We start from the raw sequence: 20112 nt of genomic DNA on the forward strand, positions 1-20112 counted from the left end.
AACGTCAATGACGTGTCTCGGCCGATTTATTGCCGTCTACTGTATAAAAAATTATAAAGGACCATTGTAAAAACCAATTTCAGAAGTTTCTAACGGATGTTACCCCCATTTGCACTGTCGTATTTTAAACCGAGTTTAAGTTGAGTTTGGTTTTGAATGTGACAGAACAAGTGAAAAAAAATTACACTTTGAACTTTGCTTAACCTAAGGTATGACGGTGCAATAACCCCTTGTAGTGCAAGCTACTAGACTTTCAAGTTTAGACTTGAAAGTTCACCAAATCAACTTCATCAAAAACGCCATTAATTTAAGATAAATGCCAAAATGCTCTGCAAGTTCTGCAACTTGTTATTCTTTCAAATCTGATCAATTGCCATTTTATTTGGAAAGAGAAGAGCTGTCAACAACGTCATCTATCATCGTCTAACTTCGGATCGGTAAAAAAATCAAAACCAAAACAAAAATTTCGTAAAATGGCTGAAAATGCTGCAAATTCTTTGGAAAATCAAAATTTACCCCTTAATAATGGTAATAAACAATGGGTGAAACTGAATGTCGGTGGAACGTACTTTTTAACAACCAAAACGACTCTAGCCAGAGACCCAAATTCCTTTTTATTTAGGTTAGTGCAGGAAGACAGTGATTTGGATACAGATAAGGTAGGTAAGGTTTAGGGTAGGGTGTCCTTTTTTGGAATAGAAATATATCTGTAAAGTTATTTTTTAATTAAAACTTGTATATACTCTGAAAATGTGTAGAGAATGTTTTAGTACTTATGTTAGGGCAACTCCAAGAGCAACTACTTAAATAAAAAAAAAGTAAAAACACTAGTTACTGCAAAACTATTCATCCCTTTATTACTCAACTGGCAGATTGACTCATAATATAGAGCCAAACAAATTTGTTTGTAGTTTAAATGTAGTTAATGGGTTTTGTAAATAGCTTGGCTAACAGCAATACATATTTCATGTTTATGTTGAGAATTGAGCTGAAGATATAATCTTGGATCAATCCATATGTAAAAAACAAACATGGTGTCCTGCAATTAGAGATTAGAGCAATTATTGTCCACCAAAAATTTATTGAAAAGTTATGAGGAACAGGGAACATCAAAACATTTGTATTTACTAAAAGTAGTATTAAAGCACATCTTAATAAAAAATTTAAATATAATTTAATAAAATGTTACTGATTTCAAATTAACAGGGTGCTAACAATTCATCCCTGCTGGCTTTAATAAGGTAGGTATACTTTAAAATTGTTATGAACTCAATTGGTGGAGTGGCTCTCTGTGTTCTTCATGGAAAAAATATAATTATTCTCTCTGCAGAATTTTCAATTAAATTGTTTTTCTAAACTCTAAATAAAGGATATTGGGTGAGCTACTATGTAGGACATTGGCTTATCTAAAGAACTGTCCTACCTTAGAATGTCATTTTTGTAAGCTTTGAATTATTCTGGACAATTTTCATCTTGGACATTTTCACCTACTTCTCAATTAGAGAATTTTTCTTTATTTCATAAAAATATTCAAATTTTTGGACTAGTTCCAATCTCATGAAATACAGTTTCAGTAGAAAGGGACATTTATTTATTAATCTACATGGCACAGTCAGAGAAGTTGGTTTTTTTGGAGGTTTTTGAAAAAAAAATAAATTCTCACTTCTTTTTATGTACCAAAAGATTGGTCAAAAGTGCTTTAGCATACATAGTTGTTGAATATTGCATCATTTTGCCAATTTTAATTAACAAGATATTTCAAGAAATGTATGAGTAAATAGTGTGGACAGTGTGGACAGTGGAGCCCTCTAATATGAATACTAATTAATCTGTTGACAACTAGCTAAATTAAAGAATGGTATTTTACAATCTACTTAATTTAAGTGTAATAAAATACTATAGAATTATTAGTTGTTTGTATTATTTACTAATATAGGTTCTAATAATAACAATATATTCTCATATTGACAGACTTACTATAATAACTTAACTCATACTGGCGACGTAATCGGAGTTTTTAAATCAAAATTGTGACATCTCAGCATCAATTATTCCAACTTTAAGGTTTTAATATGCTGGGAACCAATTTACTTAAAGATTATGATTGAAAACAAGCCAAATTCAGCGTCTCATGTAGCCCCAACGGACGTAATTGGACTCAAAAGTGTCATTTATGTAGACTAGAACAACTCCGGAGTCGATCTTTGACGGTTTTGAGACATAAGATTGATTTGCTGTCTTTTGTCCTATAGTCATTAGTCATTCGGCTTTATGAATTAGAGGCTGAGCTTGATGAGCTCAATAATATAAGCCAGTAAAACAATATTCAACATGCTCTGGAGTGTTGAGAGCCTTTACCAGTAAGAATCTATAGTCACTATAGTCACCTTTATTAGAGTTGAGTTTTCCAAGCTGATTTCTGATTATATGTATAACATGTTCACATTATTGTTAGTTATAGGCGATGTTATAGGTTTTAATGTTTTCTGGGTTTTTCCTTATATTGTAATATTTTACTTTCTAGTTTAAAGTGAACATTAATACGAACGTGCTCTTTAGACAAAAAAATAGCTACCATTTGATTGATTGATTGTAGAGCCTTAACCAAACCTCAACCGTCGCGTTTAGAAAGTTATCTTCTGCTGGAACAAAGCGTTGGGTTGTTCAAAATAATAACAGCTGCCCCAATAAAATATTGTTTCGAGAGAGGTCAAAATCTGTGGAATAAGTAATATAATAAAATAGTAAGACTTACACATACGTTTTAAAATTGACATGTCTCTTACCACGTCACAAGGTATTGTGCCCAGCTCATTTTAACTTTCTTTTTAAGCATTTTATAAAAAACTAGCGATTTATTTAATATTGAAATGTAAGACGTAATAGCTCGTTTTAATGCAGAAATTTTATAAACTTTATATTTAGGACCTTAAATTTCACCATGAGTTTCTAATCTTGCATATGAGTTAATTAATACAATTTCGAGTCATCACCTGTATGCCTTAGAAGTGTGTACTTTTTCATTGACCCCCTGTATACACATTTGTTGATTGCCCTCCTCAAAAATTTGCTTGAATTTTTTGTTTTGCGCATCTTTTTTAATACATTTGTTTCATTCTATTCCAGGATGAAAGTGGTGCCTATCTAATCGACAGAGATCCAAATTATTTTTCTCCAATACTTAATTACCTTAGGCACGGAAAATTAGTGATAAACAAAGATTTAGCCGAAGAAGGTGTTTTAGAAGAAGCTGAATTTTACAATATAGCCGAATTAGTCACTTTAGTGAAAGAACGAATTGGACAAAGGGACAACGTGTGCGGTAGAGGAGGAAAGAAACACGTCTACAGAGTCTTACAATGTCATGAAGACGAACTCACACAGGTAAGTTGTGGTTTTCTGTCTTTGGTTTGACAAGAAAGTAAAAGTTAAAATTTTAACTATAATTTTTCAACATTTAAACTATATTTTTAAGGTCACGTGACTGTTTTTTGTTAAGTGTCAACTGGCTTTTACAGTGATGCAAGTTCAAAATTGTATTATTAACGTCATGTAACGTGTATTTTACAATTTCAGCTTTTACAACTGTCTAAAATAGTCTAAATATAATTTACCAAATTCTTGAATTTTAAATCACATTTTAAAGGTCACGTGACTGTTTTTGACAATGTCAACTGGCCTTTACAATGTTGCAAGCTCAAAAATGGTTCTTTCTTACTCTTAACGTTTTTACAATTTTACTACTGTCTAAATTTAAATTACCAATTTTTCAACTGTTTCTTTTAAATGATAAGTGTCTTTATTTGACACGGGCTAACTGGGTTACTATGACAGTTAGAAGATTCGTGCAAACGTCAAAATATAACTCGTAATTTTTCCTGAAAAAATTTTTTATGTATATCAAGGGTGTATTTCATCAAGATTTATCAGTATCTCAATACCAGGGGACTTATAACTGAATTTAAGAATGCCACAAATGTGTAAATATTTGAAGGTATCCTAAGGCAGTTTAAAGGCATTTTGATGTATTTCAAGGCATTTTAAGGCATTATCACTATGAGGCATTTTGAGCAATAATAGAAGCATTGTGAGGTATTTTAAAGGCATTTCAAGGTATTTTATATACAAAAAGGCATTTTGGTGTACAAAAAATTATCAATGTTGTAGAATCTAATCTTCTATCTAAGGCCACAATTACTGTCATATTATTGTACAGAAAACCACAATCTTGTCTAAATTATATTACTTGGTGGTAATATCAATTCATCTTGCATTTCAGATGGTGTCAACCATGTCTGACGGATGGAAATTTGAACAACTAGTTAATATAGGTTCACAATACAATTACGGACAAGATGAGCATGCGGAGTTCCTGTGCGTAGTTAGTAGAGAATATGGCGTCCGCGAGTACGGTGTCGGTGAAAATGCTGAGACACGAGGAGAGCGCGAGGATCGTGCAAAAGTGTTACAGCAAAAGGGGCTAAGAATGTAAAGTAAGGTTATATTATTAATTTTGTGTTGTGAAGCAGTGATGAAAATGAAGATTGTAAGGCGTAACCATGTAGACATGGTTATATTTAAGTGCTGTCATAAATTGACAGCAGACGGTGTAACATTGACAGGAATGCTCTTGGTTGAACTTGAACCAAGTGTAAGTCATTTTTTTTTTTACAATGAGACTTAGAATATGACTGGTTTCACCATTTTAGTGGTGAGTTTGGTCTTGTTAGGTTAAAGAATGAAAGTAAGTTTGAGGTAAACTCAAAAAACACCGTCATTTGGGTTTAAAGTATGGAAATTTCAGAATTATTAATGATGGGCGTAAATTTACCGGAAAGGTAAAGTAAAATTCAGTGCGACAGGAAAATTTACCAATCTTACCAGTAAATTTATGGGTGTAATTGAAATTTGCTTGAAAGATATCATTTTCCTGTCATAGTTGTCATTAATTTGAAAAGTCATAAATTTAAAATTACTACACTTTTCATGCATCCCCTGTATAGTAGCGGCACTGACGGTGGTTTTCCAGTGGTTTTAAGCAAAATAATTCTATCTGAAAAATTGCGTACAGGGTGATAATAGACCATCAATCACCATAATTTTCTTGCACACCCGGTATACTAGAAGCAAAAACGGTCTTGCAAACTTACGGTAGTGAGTTAAGGAGTTGATTAAGGACATTTTTGGTCTCCTGCAAATTTTTCGTAACTTTCACCATTTTTGAGTTGTTGTGAAATTTGAATACGGTTTAAAGGACAGTCAGGGACAAAATCGCCTATAAAACTCACTTGGAGTGACTGAAACATGTTTTTAGGCACATTTTTGGAATCCTCATTAAATTTCCTATCTGGTGGCATAAAAAAACACTACAAAATCGATTACAGTCAGGGAGAAAAACGCTGTACACATTTGAATTGCCAAAAATACAGTTTGAAAGGACAGTCAAGGATAAAATCGCCTGTAAAACCCCTTTTGAAAAAAAACTGACAATTTTAAGCACATTTTTAGAATTTGCATTAAATTCCTTACCTAAGGAGTTTAAAAATCATTACAAAATCAGGTACAGTCAGGTAGAAAAGCGGTATCAAAGTTTGAACTGCCAGGAACACTGTTTGAAAAGACGGTCCGGGGCAAAATCGCCTGTAAAACCCACTTGGAGTGAAAAAACAGTTTTAAGCACATTTTTGGAATTCTCCTCGAATTTCCTATCCAATAACCTGAAAAAACACTACAAAATTTGGTACAGTCAGAATGGAATTGGATCAGAATTTGAACTGCCAGAAACACGGATTAGTAATTTACCGGTCAAATTTTACTGGTAAAGTAAAATATTTTAAATAATTATCCATAGGAGGGGAGAGTATTTCAAATTAACGATCTTGACAAAGATTGACTGATTGCCATCCTGTGTCATTGTGTCATTTGCCATTTCCATGTTTATTAAGAAGTCTGAAAGGTATTTTATGACAGACTCTCAAATATGTCACTTTGTCTCAATTTTTGTCGAGAGCAATGATTCGCTCTTTCCGTTAATTTTTTATGGACAATTTTGTAATTTCACTACTTGTATACTCCAAATGACGGTAAAAGTTTCTTCTTTAAAATCAAATGTACACTTTGGTTTTGTTTGGATTACTTTCTCTGATTTTTAGTTCTTTGAAGCGTATTTTACAACATCGTCACTTTTTAAACCTCACAACCTGCAATATCAACATTTTGTACATACGCATTCACTTCATTAAATAGGTTTATATCCAAATATAGGAGAATTTACTTACTTTTGTTATGTTTCTTTCATCAATTGTAACTTTATTTTTATATCTAATCATTTCATTCATAATTACTTTCTTTTCTTTTGACCACTTTTACTCTAAAAACTTTATGCTCTTTCTATTGGTATTATTTAAGATACTTTTTTGACTTTTGTTGTTTTTTTAGAATATAGGTAATTATTATATTTTTTGATGAGACATTTTAATATAACGCGCAGACGTTATTGAATGTTTTTCTTTTTGTCAAATGAATGTCTAGTAGAATTGTTAAAAATATCAAATTTTTGTATTAATTTATTTTTCTTATAAGTGAGTAGTAATGTAATATACATTTATAAAATGTTTTTAATTTTCTATAATGGGAATTACATTTTTAACGTGTATAGAATTTAGAAAACTTTTTTAAAATTTTTTTGAATAAAAATTTATTGATTAATAGTGTCTTTTTCCGCATGGTAGAAGGAAGCATATTACAAACATGTTATAGGACAGTTTTGAAAATTTGGCAACAGGTAAGTAACAATCCAGTAAGGAAATCAGTTCGATCTTCAACTTGAAACGTATCGCACGTCTGTTTCGTGGGCGCCATTTTTTGTCGCTAAGAAACCACGTTTCTTGAAACGGTGTTCAGAGAAATTTGAAGTTGACGACCGAATTCCGCAGCCGATCGAGTGGAAATGTGGGGCCTCTAAGTGGAAAAGTCGATTCCTAAAGGTCTACGGAGAATTGTCTTGTGCGGTGCACTTCCAAGAGGCGGAAAGGGTGAAAACCTAGGTCAGGACCACGTGGATGTGACAGTGACGGTTATAGTTTCCACGAGGAATGACTATATCTTTCACTCGGATCGTGCCCTTAAGCAGTTTTTTAGACCTTTTTGTGTTTGTGAAGTAAACTTTTGTGAAAATTCTAGAGGTTCAGGGGCACAGGCCCGACTTTCTGAGCCTCTTACGTAATCGTGCTGGCAAATTGCTGAGAGCAGAGCCATTTAACAGACAAGTCAAGTCAAGTCAGTAAGGAAATAAAATTTCTGCTTTCAGAGGGTCTCTGCTTGCATAGTCTATCGGAGCGTATATTATATACAATAACAGGCACTATTATACTAAAATGTGTATAATTAAAATTCATCTACAAATACAGGGTGGTCCACCACAAACCGCCGCGATTTCCTGTGGCGTAGTAAGAGACATTTTCGTTTTAGAACGTACGTGGAAGTCTACAGTCGGGACGCCAATTACTCATTGTTCCACAGGTTATCCGTTTTTTTCGTAAAAATATCTTACTGGGACAGTTTTTACTATTATATGAACAACATAACGCTTAAGCGGTATTTTTTCAGCAGAAGCGAACTTCCTAAATACAAATCAGTATAAAATAAATATTACCTACAATTTCACAATAAACAGAAGAGAGATAGAGCACATGTGCCTTTCTACGTCACAGATATATGGTGTACCAAATAAATACGTCATCGTCGTCTCTCCAAAATGGTGGGAATTTAATATTACTGGTGCAGCGCCTTCGTTGGTTGAGCCGTCTCCGTTCATTTTGAATCCTGGGAGTAAGACTTTCTGGTGTCTTCACAATATGTCGCTCCTCAGTTGATCCTACTGTCTCCACGATCACGTCGGGGTCACCAAATTGTGGGTATTAATGTCCACAAATAAAGGGAGGCAAAAGTAGAACAATACTTTTAATAAATGAACGTTAAAACAGATATAAAGGTGAATAATGGAGTTTTGCGTCTGACTGATGAACGTTCCAGTCCTTTTACTGACAGTCCAATCCAGGTTGGCTCCAGGTAGTCAGGGAAAGGTATAGTGACCGCCACAGACTCAACAGGGTGGATAATAATGATGATGATAATAGGAAAATGTTATACAGAAATGTTTAAAAATAAGTAGCAAAACGCAAAATAGACAAGTTGTCTAGCACCCGTTTTCCATAAACGGCTAATCTACCATCGTCCATCAATCGCCCTGTATATCAACGCACTAACTGCAACTTATCAGTTTTGTAATTTGCCTCATTTCTGATAAAAGTGAAAGGACTCCAATCACAGTTTAAACAATACGTTTTGCCAGAAAAATAGATAATACGACCCCGCAAATATCCCCAGTTAAACAATATCCTAATCGCCTTAGACAATAGCTCAATTTGAAGCGCAAACACTAAATTACTAGAGTCACTCAGTAGTACTGTTTACTTGTGCCTTTTCTGTTTTTCTTTTATCACTGCGTAAGAAGTTTTATAACCCAGTGACATTCAATTATGTTTTATTATCATTATAGACCTTTTGCAGAGCGCTTTGTTACTTGTAGATTAGTTTTCGGTAGTTAAATAGTACCTATTTTGCTTAGGGCTAGTTGTGTATCTTTTGATAGACATTGTGGTGTAATTTTGATTGGTTATAGTGAACCATGGATCACTATGGAAAAGTTCACAGGAAAATTAATCCAAGGGAAAAGGCCAATGTTTTTAGTCGATACACTTTTTCGTAAGTTAACCTAATTAAGTTGTAATGCACTGTAAGTACTTTTATCTTTTGTTTCTACGGAACGCGTAAACCACTATAATTACTCATTTTTTGTGAACAACACATTACTCATACCGACTTAGTCTATCCAATCTAAATTTCCAATCAAAGATCCAATACAATAATAATTATTAATCCATTTTTTACCGACTCAAACACAAATATTATGCTGTTTTAATTAATTTTAATCTTAAACTGTATAGATAATATTATTCTAATCCATATTTAGATATACTGGGGGTTTGTTCAAAAAGGCTTATAAACGGGATCTAGAAGAAGAAGACATTTACGAAATTGTAAAATCCTGCAAATCGGAGCGTTGCTCCAACCGCTTTGAAAAGGCTTGGCGGAAACAAGTGGAAGCTACAGGAAAGTGTTCATTCGCTGCTTTATTATGGAGAATATTTGGTACACGTTTTGTACTTCTGAGTTTGACTCAATTGACTTTCAAAATGATAAGCAGGTAAGTGCGTTCAAAATAGTAGTATTGATTTATACTATACAGGATGTTTATCTCAAATTGTTTTATCCTAATTTTTTCGATAACTGACTGGATGTTTTGTTAAAAAACACGTGTGCCATATTTTATGGAGAGTGACAGATATTTTCTCAAAAAAATATGTGCTTTTTCCTACACATCCCACACTGTCGTTATAGCTAGTCCATCTGGGAGTTTTCAAGAGACAGGTCTGTGGAATATGACGTCAATATTCTTTGGCTGGGAATGCGGCCTCAGATAGATGGGTCAAGCAAGACTACTGCTTTTTACCCTCCCATCGCTGCAGACCAAAAGGATAGGTCTGGAAGAGGAAGTCGCTACAAGTCCAGGAATTTTTCCGGAGTTGCGTCGGCGTTCTCTGTCCTGGGAGAAGAATGGCTCCGGTGTCGGGGGGGCTCTTCTCGTGCTGGCGAGAATAAAATTCTCGCAACCCGGGGGGGAGATCTGGGGGGATTTGTGGTCCTCTTTTTGGCTGGTTGGTCCTGAATTGTCGTCTATCTGAAACAGAAGGAAAATCTTATTAATAATTACCCGTTATCCAATAGCTGGTATCGTAGTTTTACCAGGCCGACTGAAAAGCAGGAATCCAGCATCTTGACTAGAATTCCTCTGTGCCAAACCCTGTCGAAGGCCTTGGAGACGTCTAGCAGCACGGCTCCTGTCGCTTCTTTTCTGTTGAACCCTTCCATGATGTACTCGGTCATCCACAGGACTTGGAGTTTTGTTGATAGTGTCCTCCGGAATCCAAATTGCTCGTCGGGGATGACGTGCAGGCCCTCTTCTTGCTCCTTTAGCCTCCTGAGGATGATAACTTCTGCCACTTTTCCCAAGGATGGCAGGAGGCTGATGGGCTGATGGGCCGGGGGAACAGCGGGTCCTTTTGTGGCTTCGGGAACAGGACAACATCGGCTCTCTTCCAGTCGTATAGTCAAAGTATTGCGTTAACAATATTCAACAGGGCAGCTATCCCGCGTCTCGGAAGTTTTCTGAGCGCAATGTTTCCTATCTCGTCCCATCCTGGTGCCTTTCTGATGTTGAGGTGCCCCAGGATTTCCTGTAGCTACTCTGACGTCGCGTGCCAGATTGGTTGGTCGTCCGGCAGGGTGTTGATTCGTCTGGCACGTCCGTTCACGATCGTCGTTGATGTCGTTCTCCTGAAATTGTCTGTCTAATGTGTCGGCAAAAGCTTCTGCTTTGTCCCTCTTCTCGTAGACAATCCCGTTGTTGCCGTTAATGGCTGGAATCGGCTTCTTCTTTTGTCGCAGCGCTCTGCATGTTTTCCACATGCTTCTTTCCTCGGGATTTAGGCTTTCTTATGCTTCTTCCATGTTTGATACAGATGTGGTAAAATAAAACGCCCATAGGAAAACCGTGTAACTGAAACATTGATAATTGCATACACGAGACAAAGACAGAAAACTTAATAAAAAGTCTAGTTGGCGAAAACTTTGGACAATGTTGCCAGAAGCTTATTCTTATCTTTTCATTCACTGGATTATTACATAATTATGTTATTGACCTAACCTTGATATTTCTATTTATTTCAATGAATAATGAATGAGTGTTTACCTGCTACTGGTTAATGTTTGTTTTATTTTGAGGTTATGTTAGGTTTTTCTATTTAATAGATCAAAATTACTAAATTAGAGAGTGGTCGCAACGTACCTGCAATTTAAGAACTAAACGAAGTTTTTTAACCAAATCATCACAAAATTAACTTTTTTTTAAGTCCAAAATTTTTGCCTACTTTGACTTTATTTTAGGTTTTTTGTCTTTGTCTCGCGCATTCAATTATCAATGTTTCTCTGTTACACGGTTTCCCTATACTCGATTTTTCTTTCACCACACCGGCCACTTCAACTTCTTCTCTTATAACGCTGAATTACCCTCCTCTCGATCATGCAATAGGTCTCGGAGATAAAGGCTCACGTGACTGTAACATTCCTGACCTGAACCCGAATTTCCTGACTTCTGGCCAATAGCTTACCATATTTCTCTAACTTTCAGTTAGAAATTCTCTCTGCGACATATTATTGACTGTGAGGACTGCTTTGCTTCCACAACAACTAAAATTAAAACTTTGCCTCGTCACCTTCAACTAACTTGCATACACAATGAACTGCGCTCTACAAATTGTAGAAGGAAAATAACTAAATAAAACTTTTGACAAAGTTTTTGATTTACATTTATGCAATGTTTCAATGGTTTAGCATCTACGAGCCAGAAACTATCGGCAAACTCGTATCATATTTCAACCCCAAATCGAAGCTATCATTCAATGATGCCTTGTTCTACGCTGGTTTGATGATAGGACTGAAGTTTATGAACGCTTTTTACATACAAAACCTGGCCATTTACTTCCAACAACTGGCAATTAACATAAGGAACTCTTTGTGTTCTTTGGTTTATCGGAAAAGTAGGTGCCACTAATATTGTACTATTGAACAGATGACTAGGAAATTTGTTCTAGCTATAAGACTGTCTCCGGCTGCAATGACTGAAGTGGGTCTCGGCAACGTTATAACCGTAATGACTAAAGACGTTCAAGTATTCGAAAGAGCCATTCAACTTTTTAGTGAGTTTTGGATAGAAATTGTACGAACTTTCTTGGTCTGTTATTTAATTTACCAGAAAATGGGTCCTGCTAGTTTTGTAGGTGTTGGTACTTTAGTGCTTGCTTTACCACTACAAGGTACTAAACTCTGAAGTTATTAGAAGGAGTTAATAATGTGATTTACAATTTCAGCGTATATTGGTAAGTGTATTAAGAATCTTCGTCTTAAATTGGGTAAAAATACAGATGAAAGACTGCAAGCAACGCAAGAGACTTTAACGGCAATAAAAATCATAAAAATGTACACTTGGGAACGAGTGTTTATTGGCAGGGTGGAAGAAAAGAGAAAGTATAAATACCAAAACACAGTAAATCACACATTAAACCTTCTAAATTTCAGAAAAGAAATGGAAATTCTACTCAAATCCGCTTATTTAGGCTCATTGACTTTCCTGCTCGGTGTTTTCACCTCCAAAATTGGACAGTACTTGCTGATGATGATTTATATTGCCTTTACTGAATCTGCTGATTCTGAAGTATTGTTCTACGTTATGAGAGCCTTTCACGATTTAAAACACTCACTTGGCATTATTATACCTATTAGTTGTGGAAAAATGGCTGAAATTATTGCTTCAGGGCAGAGGATTAATAAAATTTTAAATGCAGAAGAGGTGGAACCTTCTTACCACGATGACGACGCAGCTCCTAAAGTTAAATTGTCTGGAGTTTCTGTTAAGGTAGTAATATATTGAAGTGAAACACAAAGTAACTACATAACACTAAAATGTTGTCATTATAGGTGAAAGATCAGGAAATTCTAAAAAATATAACTACAGAACTACACCCCGGTTTAACGGTGGTCACCGGACCTTTGGGATGTGGCAAAAGTAGTTTGCTAAAGCTGTTTTTGAACGATTTTCCAATTTCTGAAGGAAAATTACTTTCCAAGGCAAAGTTTTCATATTGCTCCCAGGACGCTTGGCTCTTTCCATCTTCCATTAAGCAAAACATACTTTTTGGAGAAGCGTACGATCCTGTTCGTTACCAGAAAGTGGTGCAAGTTTGTGCTCTAGACTATGATTTCAACTTGTTTGATCATGGAGATGAAACCATTGTGGGTAAGTGATTTATTCGAGTTTTGTATCAGCGTATCCTATTGAATAAGCTACACCACAAGTTACCAGAAGTAAATTCTGGTAACTTTACCAGAGTACCTAATTCTGTAATTGTGAAACAGAACTTTTGCGGGCGCAAAAGTTGCGTTTTACGCCATTGGTACTAAAATAACTATTTATGACATTTTTGCTTTTTAGCTGATGGTGGTAAAAACATGAGCGGTGGTCAGCAAGCCCGAATCAATTTAGCCAGAGCAGTTTACAAGAAAAGCGAAGTATACCTTCTAGACGACCCTTTACATGCTTTAGACCCGCACGTTCAGGAGTACATTTACCAAAACTGCATTAAAGGATTCCTTCAAGACCATCATTGCGTATTGGTCACCCACAATTTGAAACACAAAAATGACGCTGACCGTTTGATAATATTAAAAGAGGGAACCATCAAATTTGATGGAAAATCTACGGAAGTGCGGGAGGAAGTCATTCAGGAAATTATTGGAACTGGTTTAGATGATAATGGGGGTGAAAAGCACGATCCGAAAGAAGCTGAAGTGGATAATGATGAAAGCACGGAAAGTACTATCCTGTTACAACCTCAAGAGAAACGAAAAGTGTACACGGAAGTGAAGAAAGTCGGGAAAGTCGATTTGGAGGTGTTCAAGAAGTATTTCCGATTTGGTGGAGGATTTTTGGTTTTCTTTGGAATTGCGCTGATTTTTATTCTGAATGAGTTTTCCGAAAGTTATTCGTCTAGACTGTTTACCAATTGGTAAGTTTGTTTTGTTTATTATGCACTGTGCTTAAAATACAATGTAATTTTTTACAAAAATCGAAACACACCAACTAGCTTTTTTGTGTGATGATATGCGGATGACAACAACCACCAAAAAGTATGTTAAATTATTATTACTTTGTTTTTGTTGTTCCCAATGTTTGTAGGTTTTTTATCAGTAGCACGCTGTAGCTAATAGCTGTGTGATTGATTGGTTGAACCATTTTAATAAAATTTTCAACCACGATACTCTCCTTCTGCCCACTCTTCTAGCTCCATATACCTTGCCTTGGAGGATCTTCTACAAAAGGTCATATCATTACATATCCCATGTAGCTTTCGAGTCTTAACTGTATTCAGGACTTCTTTTTCCTTTATCATCCTTCTCAACACATCCGTATTGATTATTCTCTCTGTCCAATGTATTCGTTGGATTCTTCGGTATAGCCACATTTCAAATGCCTCAATTTTTTTTGGACGAGGCTTCCGTAAGCGTCTACGATTCGACCCCATAAAAAAAGATGAACCGCTGTAAGTCGTGGCTAGTAAAGACTTTTTTCATCCGGATAAATGTGGTTCTAACAAGCAAAGGGATCAACAAATGCGGTTCTGGCCGTATGAGCCGTAGCTCCATCCTGTTGAAAATGGCAAGAGCGAGCTACCAACCAAATACTCTAAGCTCTCCCTCTCTCCAGTATTTCCTGCACAGTGGCGTTGAATCTAATTGTCAATCTGCCTTTCTTATACATAATAACAATTTATTCCATATTTATAAGGTTGTTCATCGCCCAGGGATTTATTGAAGAGGTTGATTATTGCTTTAAGTAACTCATTTCCTCCTAGTTGGATGGCTTCTACACCAACACCGTCTTTACCGGGAGCTTTGTTGTTCTTCATTTCTGATAATATCTTTAGAACCTCTTCTTCAGTTATCGTTGCATCTCTTCGGATCCTTGGTTTAGTATGTAGGGTATATTTTCTTGGCTCTTGATTCAGGTTACTATATAGTTTGGTGTAAGTCTTCTAAAATGTTTTCTCTGTTGCTTGTTATTTATCCTCTCTCATCTTCCAGTTTAGTTATTTTAGTTTTTTTGCCTTACTTATGTTGTTGCGTACGTAGTACCCTCATGCTTTTCACGTCACCCATTTATTTGTGTACTTTGTGATGTCAGTCCTTATGGCGTTTTTGTTATATCTTTATTCAATTCTCTTAGCTCATATTTCTGTATAAGTGTAACTATTGGCTTTTTGTCCGTGATAATAAAGTCTATTTTATTTTTTGTTCTGCCATCCGGACTGATCCACGTCCACTTTCGATGTTCTGCCTTTTTGAAAAAAGTATTCATTGCCCATTGGTGATGGAGAAGAAACTGGAGCATCAAGTGCGTTTCCCCGTTCATATCTTTCTCGTACCCCATAACATCCTAGTGACGTTTCTTCTTAAGTTTTTGGGTCGAAGGATTAAACCCATGAAGTTTGAAAAACGACGTTTCTGAGAGACGTTTCATCCTCTCTACAGCACAGCCTGCTTTCAGTCTTTGGTTTTCTTCCCACTTTGTGCAGGTATTTTCTGAGTTGACAGTGTTCTGTGATTAGACCCACCACACTTCTCAGGTGGCAGTTCTCTTGTTCCTCCTCCTAATTAGATCTTGTGCTCAGACAGTCATTATTGTCATAATGTTATTTCCTTCTCCTTTTGCATGGTAACTCACCCCTCTACTTGTAATTATCTTGGATTAGTCTGTACACTAATTTGTTCCTTTATTACCATGTATTCTTCACTTTTATGTATTTCTTTTAATCGAGAGATTATCCAATAAGTCGCACTGAATATTATAGTGTCTTTCATTTTGTCGGACTGCATATCATAAAGATGTGTGTTCCATGTATAAATGTTACAGTTCTACGACCCACCTTATAGCTCCTTATGTATTTCGTATGAAACTGTATAATTATAAACTTTCAAAAATTGACAATTTCATTGTTTCCATTATCAGGATGAATTAATTAGTTTCTAATTTCATTTCAGGATCAATCTTCAACAAAATTTGAGCGACTCACAAAACAATACAAACACTACTGTACCTCGAGACGAATTAGAATACAAAGCAGACTGGATCATTAAGCTTTATTCGTCAATGGTCTTAGGATCCTTTGCCTTAGAGCTGGTGGTGCAGTTCCTAATGCTAAACTTCACCAGGAAAGCCTCGCTTAACCTGCACAATGCCATGATTGAAGCTTTGGTCATGGCGTCTATGGCTTTTTACGATAACCACTTTATCGGCAACATATTGAATCGTTTTTCTCAAGACTTGACCGTTGTTGATGAAGTTTTACCTAGCCACATCAACTTCTTTCTAATGGTAAGTTTTATTTCATTTAGGTCTGGTATTAATGTGTTTTCTGTTTTTGTCTCGCGCATGCAGTTTTTAATGTTTCTCTGTCTTATATAAAGTTAACCAAATTAAACTGATAAGTTTAACAATCTGTTTCACAACTGTTTCTTGAGAGTTATCAACTTGATAGCATATTGATGAATATGGTCGTTAGTCACTAGAAATAACTGTAGCCTGTTTTTGACAGATTGTTTTCGCTTGCTTCGGTGCTATAGCTCTTATCTCTACAGTGAGCTATATCTTCATGATACCATCTGTCATACTAATCGCTTTCCTTTACTTTCTTCGAACTATATACATGCCAACTGCCAGAAGTCTCAAGCGTTTGGAAGCTGCAAGTAAGTGAATTCACTATATTATTAAATGAACATAAAATAATCTTTTAGTATTGTTTCAGCTCGTAGTCCTTTAATCGGACATGTAAACTCCTCGATCGAAGGACTGACCACAATTCGAGCCAGTAAAATGGAGGAAATGCTGGCGGAAGAGTTTGACAGACACCAAGACTTGTATACTTCAGCGCATTACATGACTTTTTGTGTACGAAAGGCGTTTTCATTTTTTATGGATATATTCTCTGCCATGTTTGTGACGTTTGTGGTTGTAAAACTACTGTTTTGGGGAGGAGGTTAGTTTATTTTACCAACTTTGTCAGCGTAAAATAATAAGTTTCTGACCAATTGTAGGCGAATTGTCCGGAGATGTGGGTTTGGCAATAACGAAATCCTCAATTTTAGCCATGATGATACAGTGGTCATTGATACAGTGGTCTGAGTTAGAGACCGACATGACGCATGTTGAGCGTGCTTTAGAATACACTGAAGTACTACAGGTAAAGCGTTAAACTGCTGTAGGTATATTGTCACATGATTATTAAAAAGACCAAACAATTTTTGTTCCAATCAAAAAATGTTCCAAGGAACAAATTTTGTTTTAAATGACCAGAAATTGTAGTGCCTTGGTTTAAAATGTCAAATTCTCCATTTTACTGTCTTGGACATAAAACTTTAATTGGTCCGTATCTAAGCATTTCTGCATTAAGTTTCACTATCGACGTTTGATCTCATACGCTAACTTCTATATCTCTTATTTTTAGGACAACTACAAAGGAACCTCAATAGAAAACTGGCCGGCAAAAGGTGGAATAGTGTTCAAAAACGTTTCCTTATCCTACAAACTAGAAAAAGTCCTCAAAAACCTCACTTTTGAAGTAAAACCCAAACACAAAATTGGAATAGTTGGTAGAACGGGGGCGGGAAAATCCTCGATAATTTCCGTGTTGTTCAGACTGTACCATTTCGATGGTACTATATTTATTGATGGGATTGACATTAAGACCCTCTCTTTAGAGTTTTTGAGAGAAAAAATATCAATAATACCTCAAGATCCACTACTGTTCAGAGGTACAATTCGGGATAACTTGGACCCGTTATATCGTTACACTGACGACGAAATATGGAGTACCCTTAAGAAAGTACAAATGGCCGAGTATATTTCTAGTTTAGAACTCAATATTACGGATGGGTCCAACTTTTCGACGGGACAAAGGCAGTTAATATGTTTGGCTCGGGCGATAATTAAGAAAAACAAAATTGTTGTGTTGGATGAGGCTACGTCTAATATGGATCCAGAAACGGACTTTTTAGTGCAAAAAGCCATATCGGAAAACTTTTCCGAATGTACCGTCCTAATTATAGCGCACAAGTTGCAATCAGTCATGGAGTGCAATAAGATTTTGGTGATGGAATTAGGTAAAGTGGTGGAATTTGAAGATCCTCTGGTGCTTCTCGAAAATAAGAAGAGTTATTTTTCAAGAATGCTGGCCACTGATGATTTTTACGGTTTTACGAAGTAATCTGTGATAATAGATGTAATTAATTAAAATAAAATGATAAAAATGATAAATGATAAATATATTGCTTTAATACTTACAAGAGCATGATCAATGCGGCTTACTTACGTGAGTTTTGTTACTTACACTCAATAATTATAATCAATTAAAAATGCCCAATGGCAAAGTAAGTAGGTAAGTTAAAGTTAAATTTAATTAATACATGTTGGTCTAAAATTTCTATTAATCTGAGTGGCTATATGTGGCTAAAGAGGTAACGGGTGACTGGTGTTAATCAGAGTTCAGTTAAAATCTTGCCTGAACTCTCACATCTGTGGACTTGCAGAATCTTCTTCTTCTTCTGGTGCTCAGGTCCTCCTGATGTTGGCAATCACAATGGCGAGTTGTGCTCTGTCTTAGGCGAATCTAAAGAGTTGTTCTGCGCTTCAAACTCCGGTCCATTCTCTAAGATTCCTTAACCACGAGACTTGTCTTCTACCACCGACTCATCTACGCCCTTCATTATAAGTTGAAGGATACAGTATCGATCATCCTTGAGTATGTGACCCAGATAGGACAGCTTTCGGCATTTCACTGTTATTAGTAGTTCTCGAACGGCGCTTGCTCTATTTAAAACCGCTTCATTTGTCTCCATGGGATTCGGAGAATACGTGCAGAATCAGCCCCTCGCAATACTACATCTCCTCGTAGGAGTACAGCGTCTACAGGTGTTTAATACACCCTACGGAGTGTACAAGATGTTTAAGCCCCCTAGTAGGAGTACGGAACTTTTATAGATGTTTCGGCCCTCTCCTAGGACTCTTTCTTCTTCTTAAGGTACCGTCCCCATCATTGGATTGGTGATAATCTAGGCAAACTGAGTTCGATACTCTAAACAATGCATGAGCATCCAACCCATTCCAGTCTGATGTTCTTAAGCCCTGAGTGTAGGGTAAAGGGTAGTGTAGCGACCTACCGTTTTCTCTCGATCTTTCGCTACATAATCAAGTGCAAGAACTAACACTTGGTGTTACGAAAAATGTAACCAAGATATGCTGCCTTCCGACGGTTGACAATCTGGAGCAATTCTTTCTCTGCTCATGCGCCTCAAAACTCCGCATTGGCCATCACTTTGGTTTTCGCTATGTTAGTTTTCAGCGCTAGCTGGTGTCCTTCAGTTTCAGAGCTTCAGGGCTGTCAGCAATTATTGCGGTATCATTGGCATATCGTAAATTATTCACAAGGTGACCATTAACCTTGATACCATCGCTTGTGTCCTGTAGTGCACGTTCGAAGATGTTCTCGGAGTATAGCCCAGTTCCAATCCGCACTAGCGACAAAACTGAGGCACTCTATAAATCCGCACCACGAGTCAAAGAAGAGTCTCCTAGAGTCTAGTGGCTTTAAACTACAACCTACAACAAAAGGAGTGCACGAGTCAAAATGACTTTCTCCGAGTTTAAATAGTCCGGGGCCAACCAGAAACGCGGTGGGGGCTATCGAAGCTAACCGAATCTTCCAGAGCACGTTTTAATCCACAAAAAAGCAAAAAAACAGGAGGTTAATAATTAAAACATTTTAACCAAAACAAATCAAACTGAAGACAGCCGGACTGAGGATGACACAACAGTAAAGTGAAGTTAACCAATTAAAATAAAAGACAAGGAGAAAACTGTAATGGAAGCAAAGAATATGAAGCTAGAGAAAAAGGTCGAAAACAGTCAGTTTGGTTTTAGAACCGACCTTGGAACTAAAGAAGCATTATTTTGTCTTAATGACCAAATTGAATCTCTTAATGACAAAATGAATGATTGATTCAAATTTTAAAGACGACTGGTATAGATTGCAAAGATATTCAACTGATTGCAAATTTGTATTGACACCAGACAGCCGAAATACGAGTAGAGCATTAATTATCAGAGGAAGTCAATATCAAAAGACGAGAGTGCGTCAGTGTTGCATTCTGTCTCTCATGCTTTTCAATCTCTATTTGGAAGAGATATTTATTGAAGCTCTTGACGATGCCAGCGAAGGAATCAATGTTAATGGAGTAAATGTAAATAATATAAGATACGCCGACGATACACTAATTGTAACGAAAAAAGAAGATCTACAAAAGCTAATGGAATAATAACAC

General features: G+C 36.2%; 3 protein-coding genes across 3 annotated transcripts; 2 read left to right on the plus strand and 1 right to left on the minus strand.

Moving 5' to 3' along the window:
- The first annotated feature begins 420 nt into the window (after nt 1-420).
- inc (BTB/POZ domain-containing protein inc) lies at nt 421-6708 on the plus strand. The gene is made up of 3 exons (XM_081995360.1): nt 421-659; nt 3127-3384; nt 4280-6708. The coding sequence occupies exons 1-3, from the start codon at nt 474-476 to the stop codon at nt 4490-4492; spliced, it is 657 nt and encodes a 218-aa protein (XP_081851486.1). The 5' UTR covers nt 421-473; the 3' UTR covers nt 4493-6708.
- Nucleotides 6709-7948: 1240 nt separating this feature from the next.
- On the minus strand, nt 7949-11519 carry LOC145740039 (uncharacterized). The gene is made up of 2 exons (XM_081995361.1): nt 9868-11519; nt 7949-9802 (listed from the first exon to the last, which is right to left on the minus strand). The coding sequence occupies exons 1-2, from the start codon at nt 10208-10210 to the stop codon at nt 9561-9563; spliced, it is 585 nt and encodes a 194-aa protein (XP_081851487.1). The 5' UTR covers nt 10211-11519; the 3' UTR covers nt 7949-9560.
- LOC145740032 (putative multidrug resistance-associated protein lethal(2)03659) lies at nt 8465-18056 on the plus strand. The gene is made up of 13 exons (XM_081995351.1): nt 8465-8766; nt 9035-9268; nt 11515-11720; nt 11775-11996; nt 12051-12207; nt 12259-12595; nt 12658-12976; nt 13172-13745; nt 15778-16111; nt 16332-16482; nt 16542-16772; nt 16831-16976; nt 17241-18056. Exons 1-13 carry the CDS (start codon nt 8690-8692, stop codon nt 17997-17999), a joined length of 3747 nt encoding a protein of 1248 aa, XP_081851477.1. The 5' UTR covers nt 8465-8689; the 3' UTR covers nt 18000-18056.
- The last annotated feature ends 2056 nt before the right edge of the window (nt 18057-20112 follow it).

The sequence above is a fragment of the Ips typographus genome, linkage group LG1 (genome assembly GCF_016097725.1).
Source record: "Ips typographus isolate SLU linkage group LG1, UJ_Ityp_2.0, whole genome shotgun sequence".
NCBI classification, from domain to species: domain Eukaryota; kingdom Metazoa; phylum Arthropoda; class Insecta; order Coleoptera; family Curculionidae; genus Ips; species Ips typographus.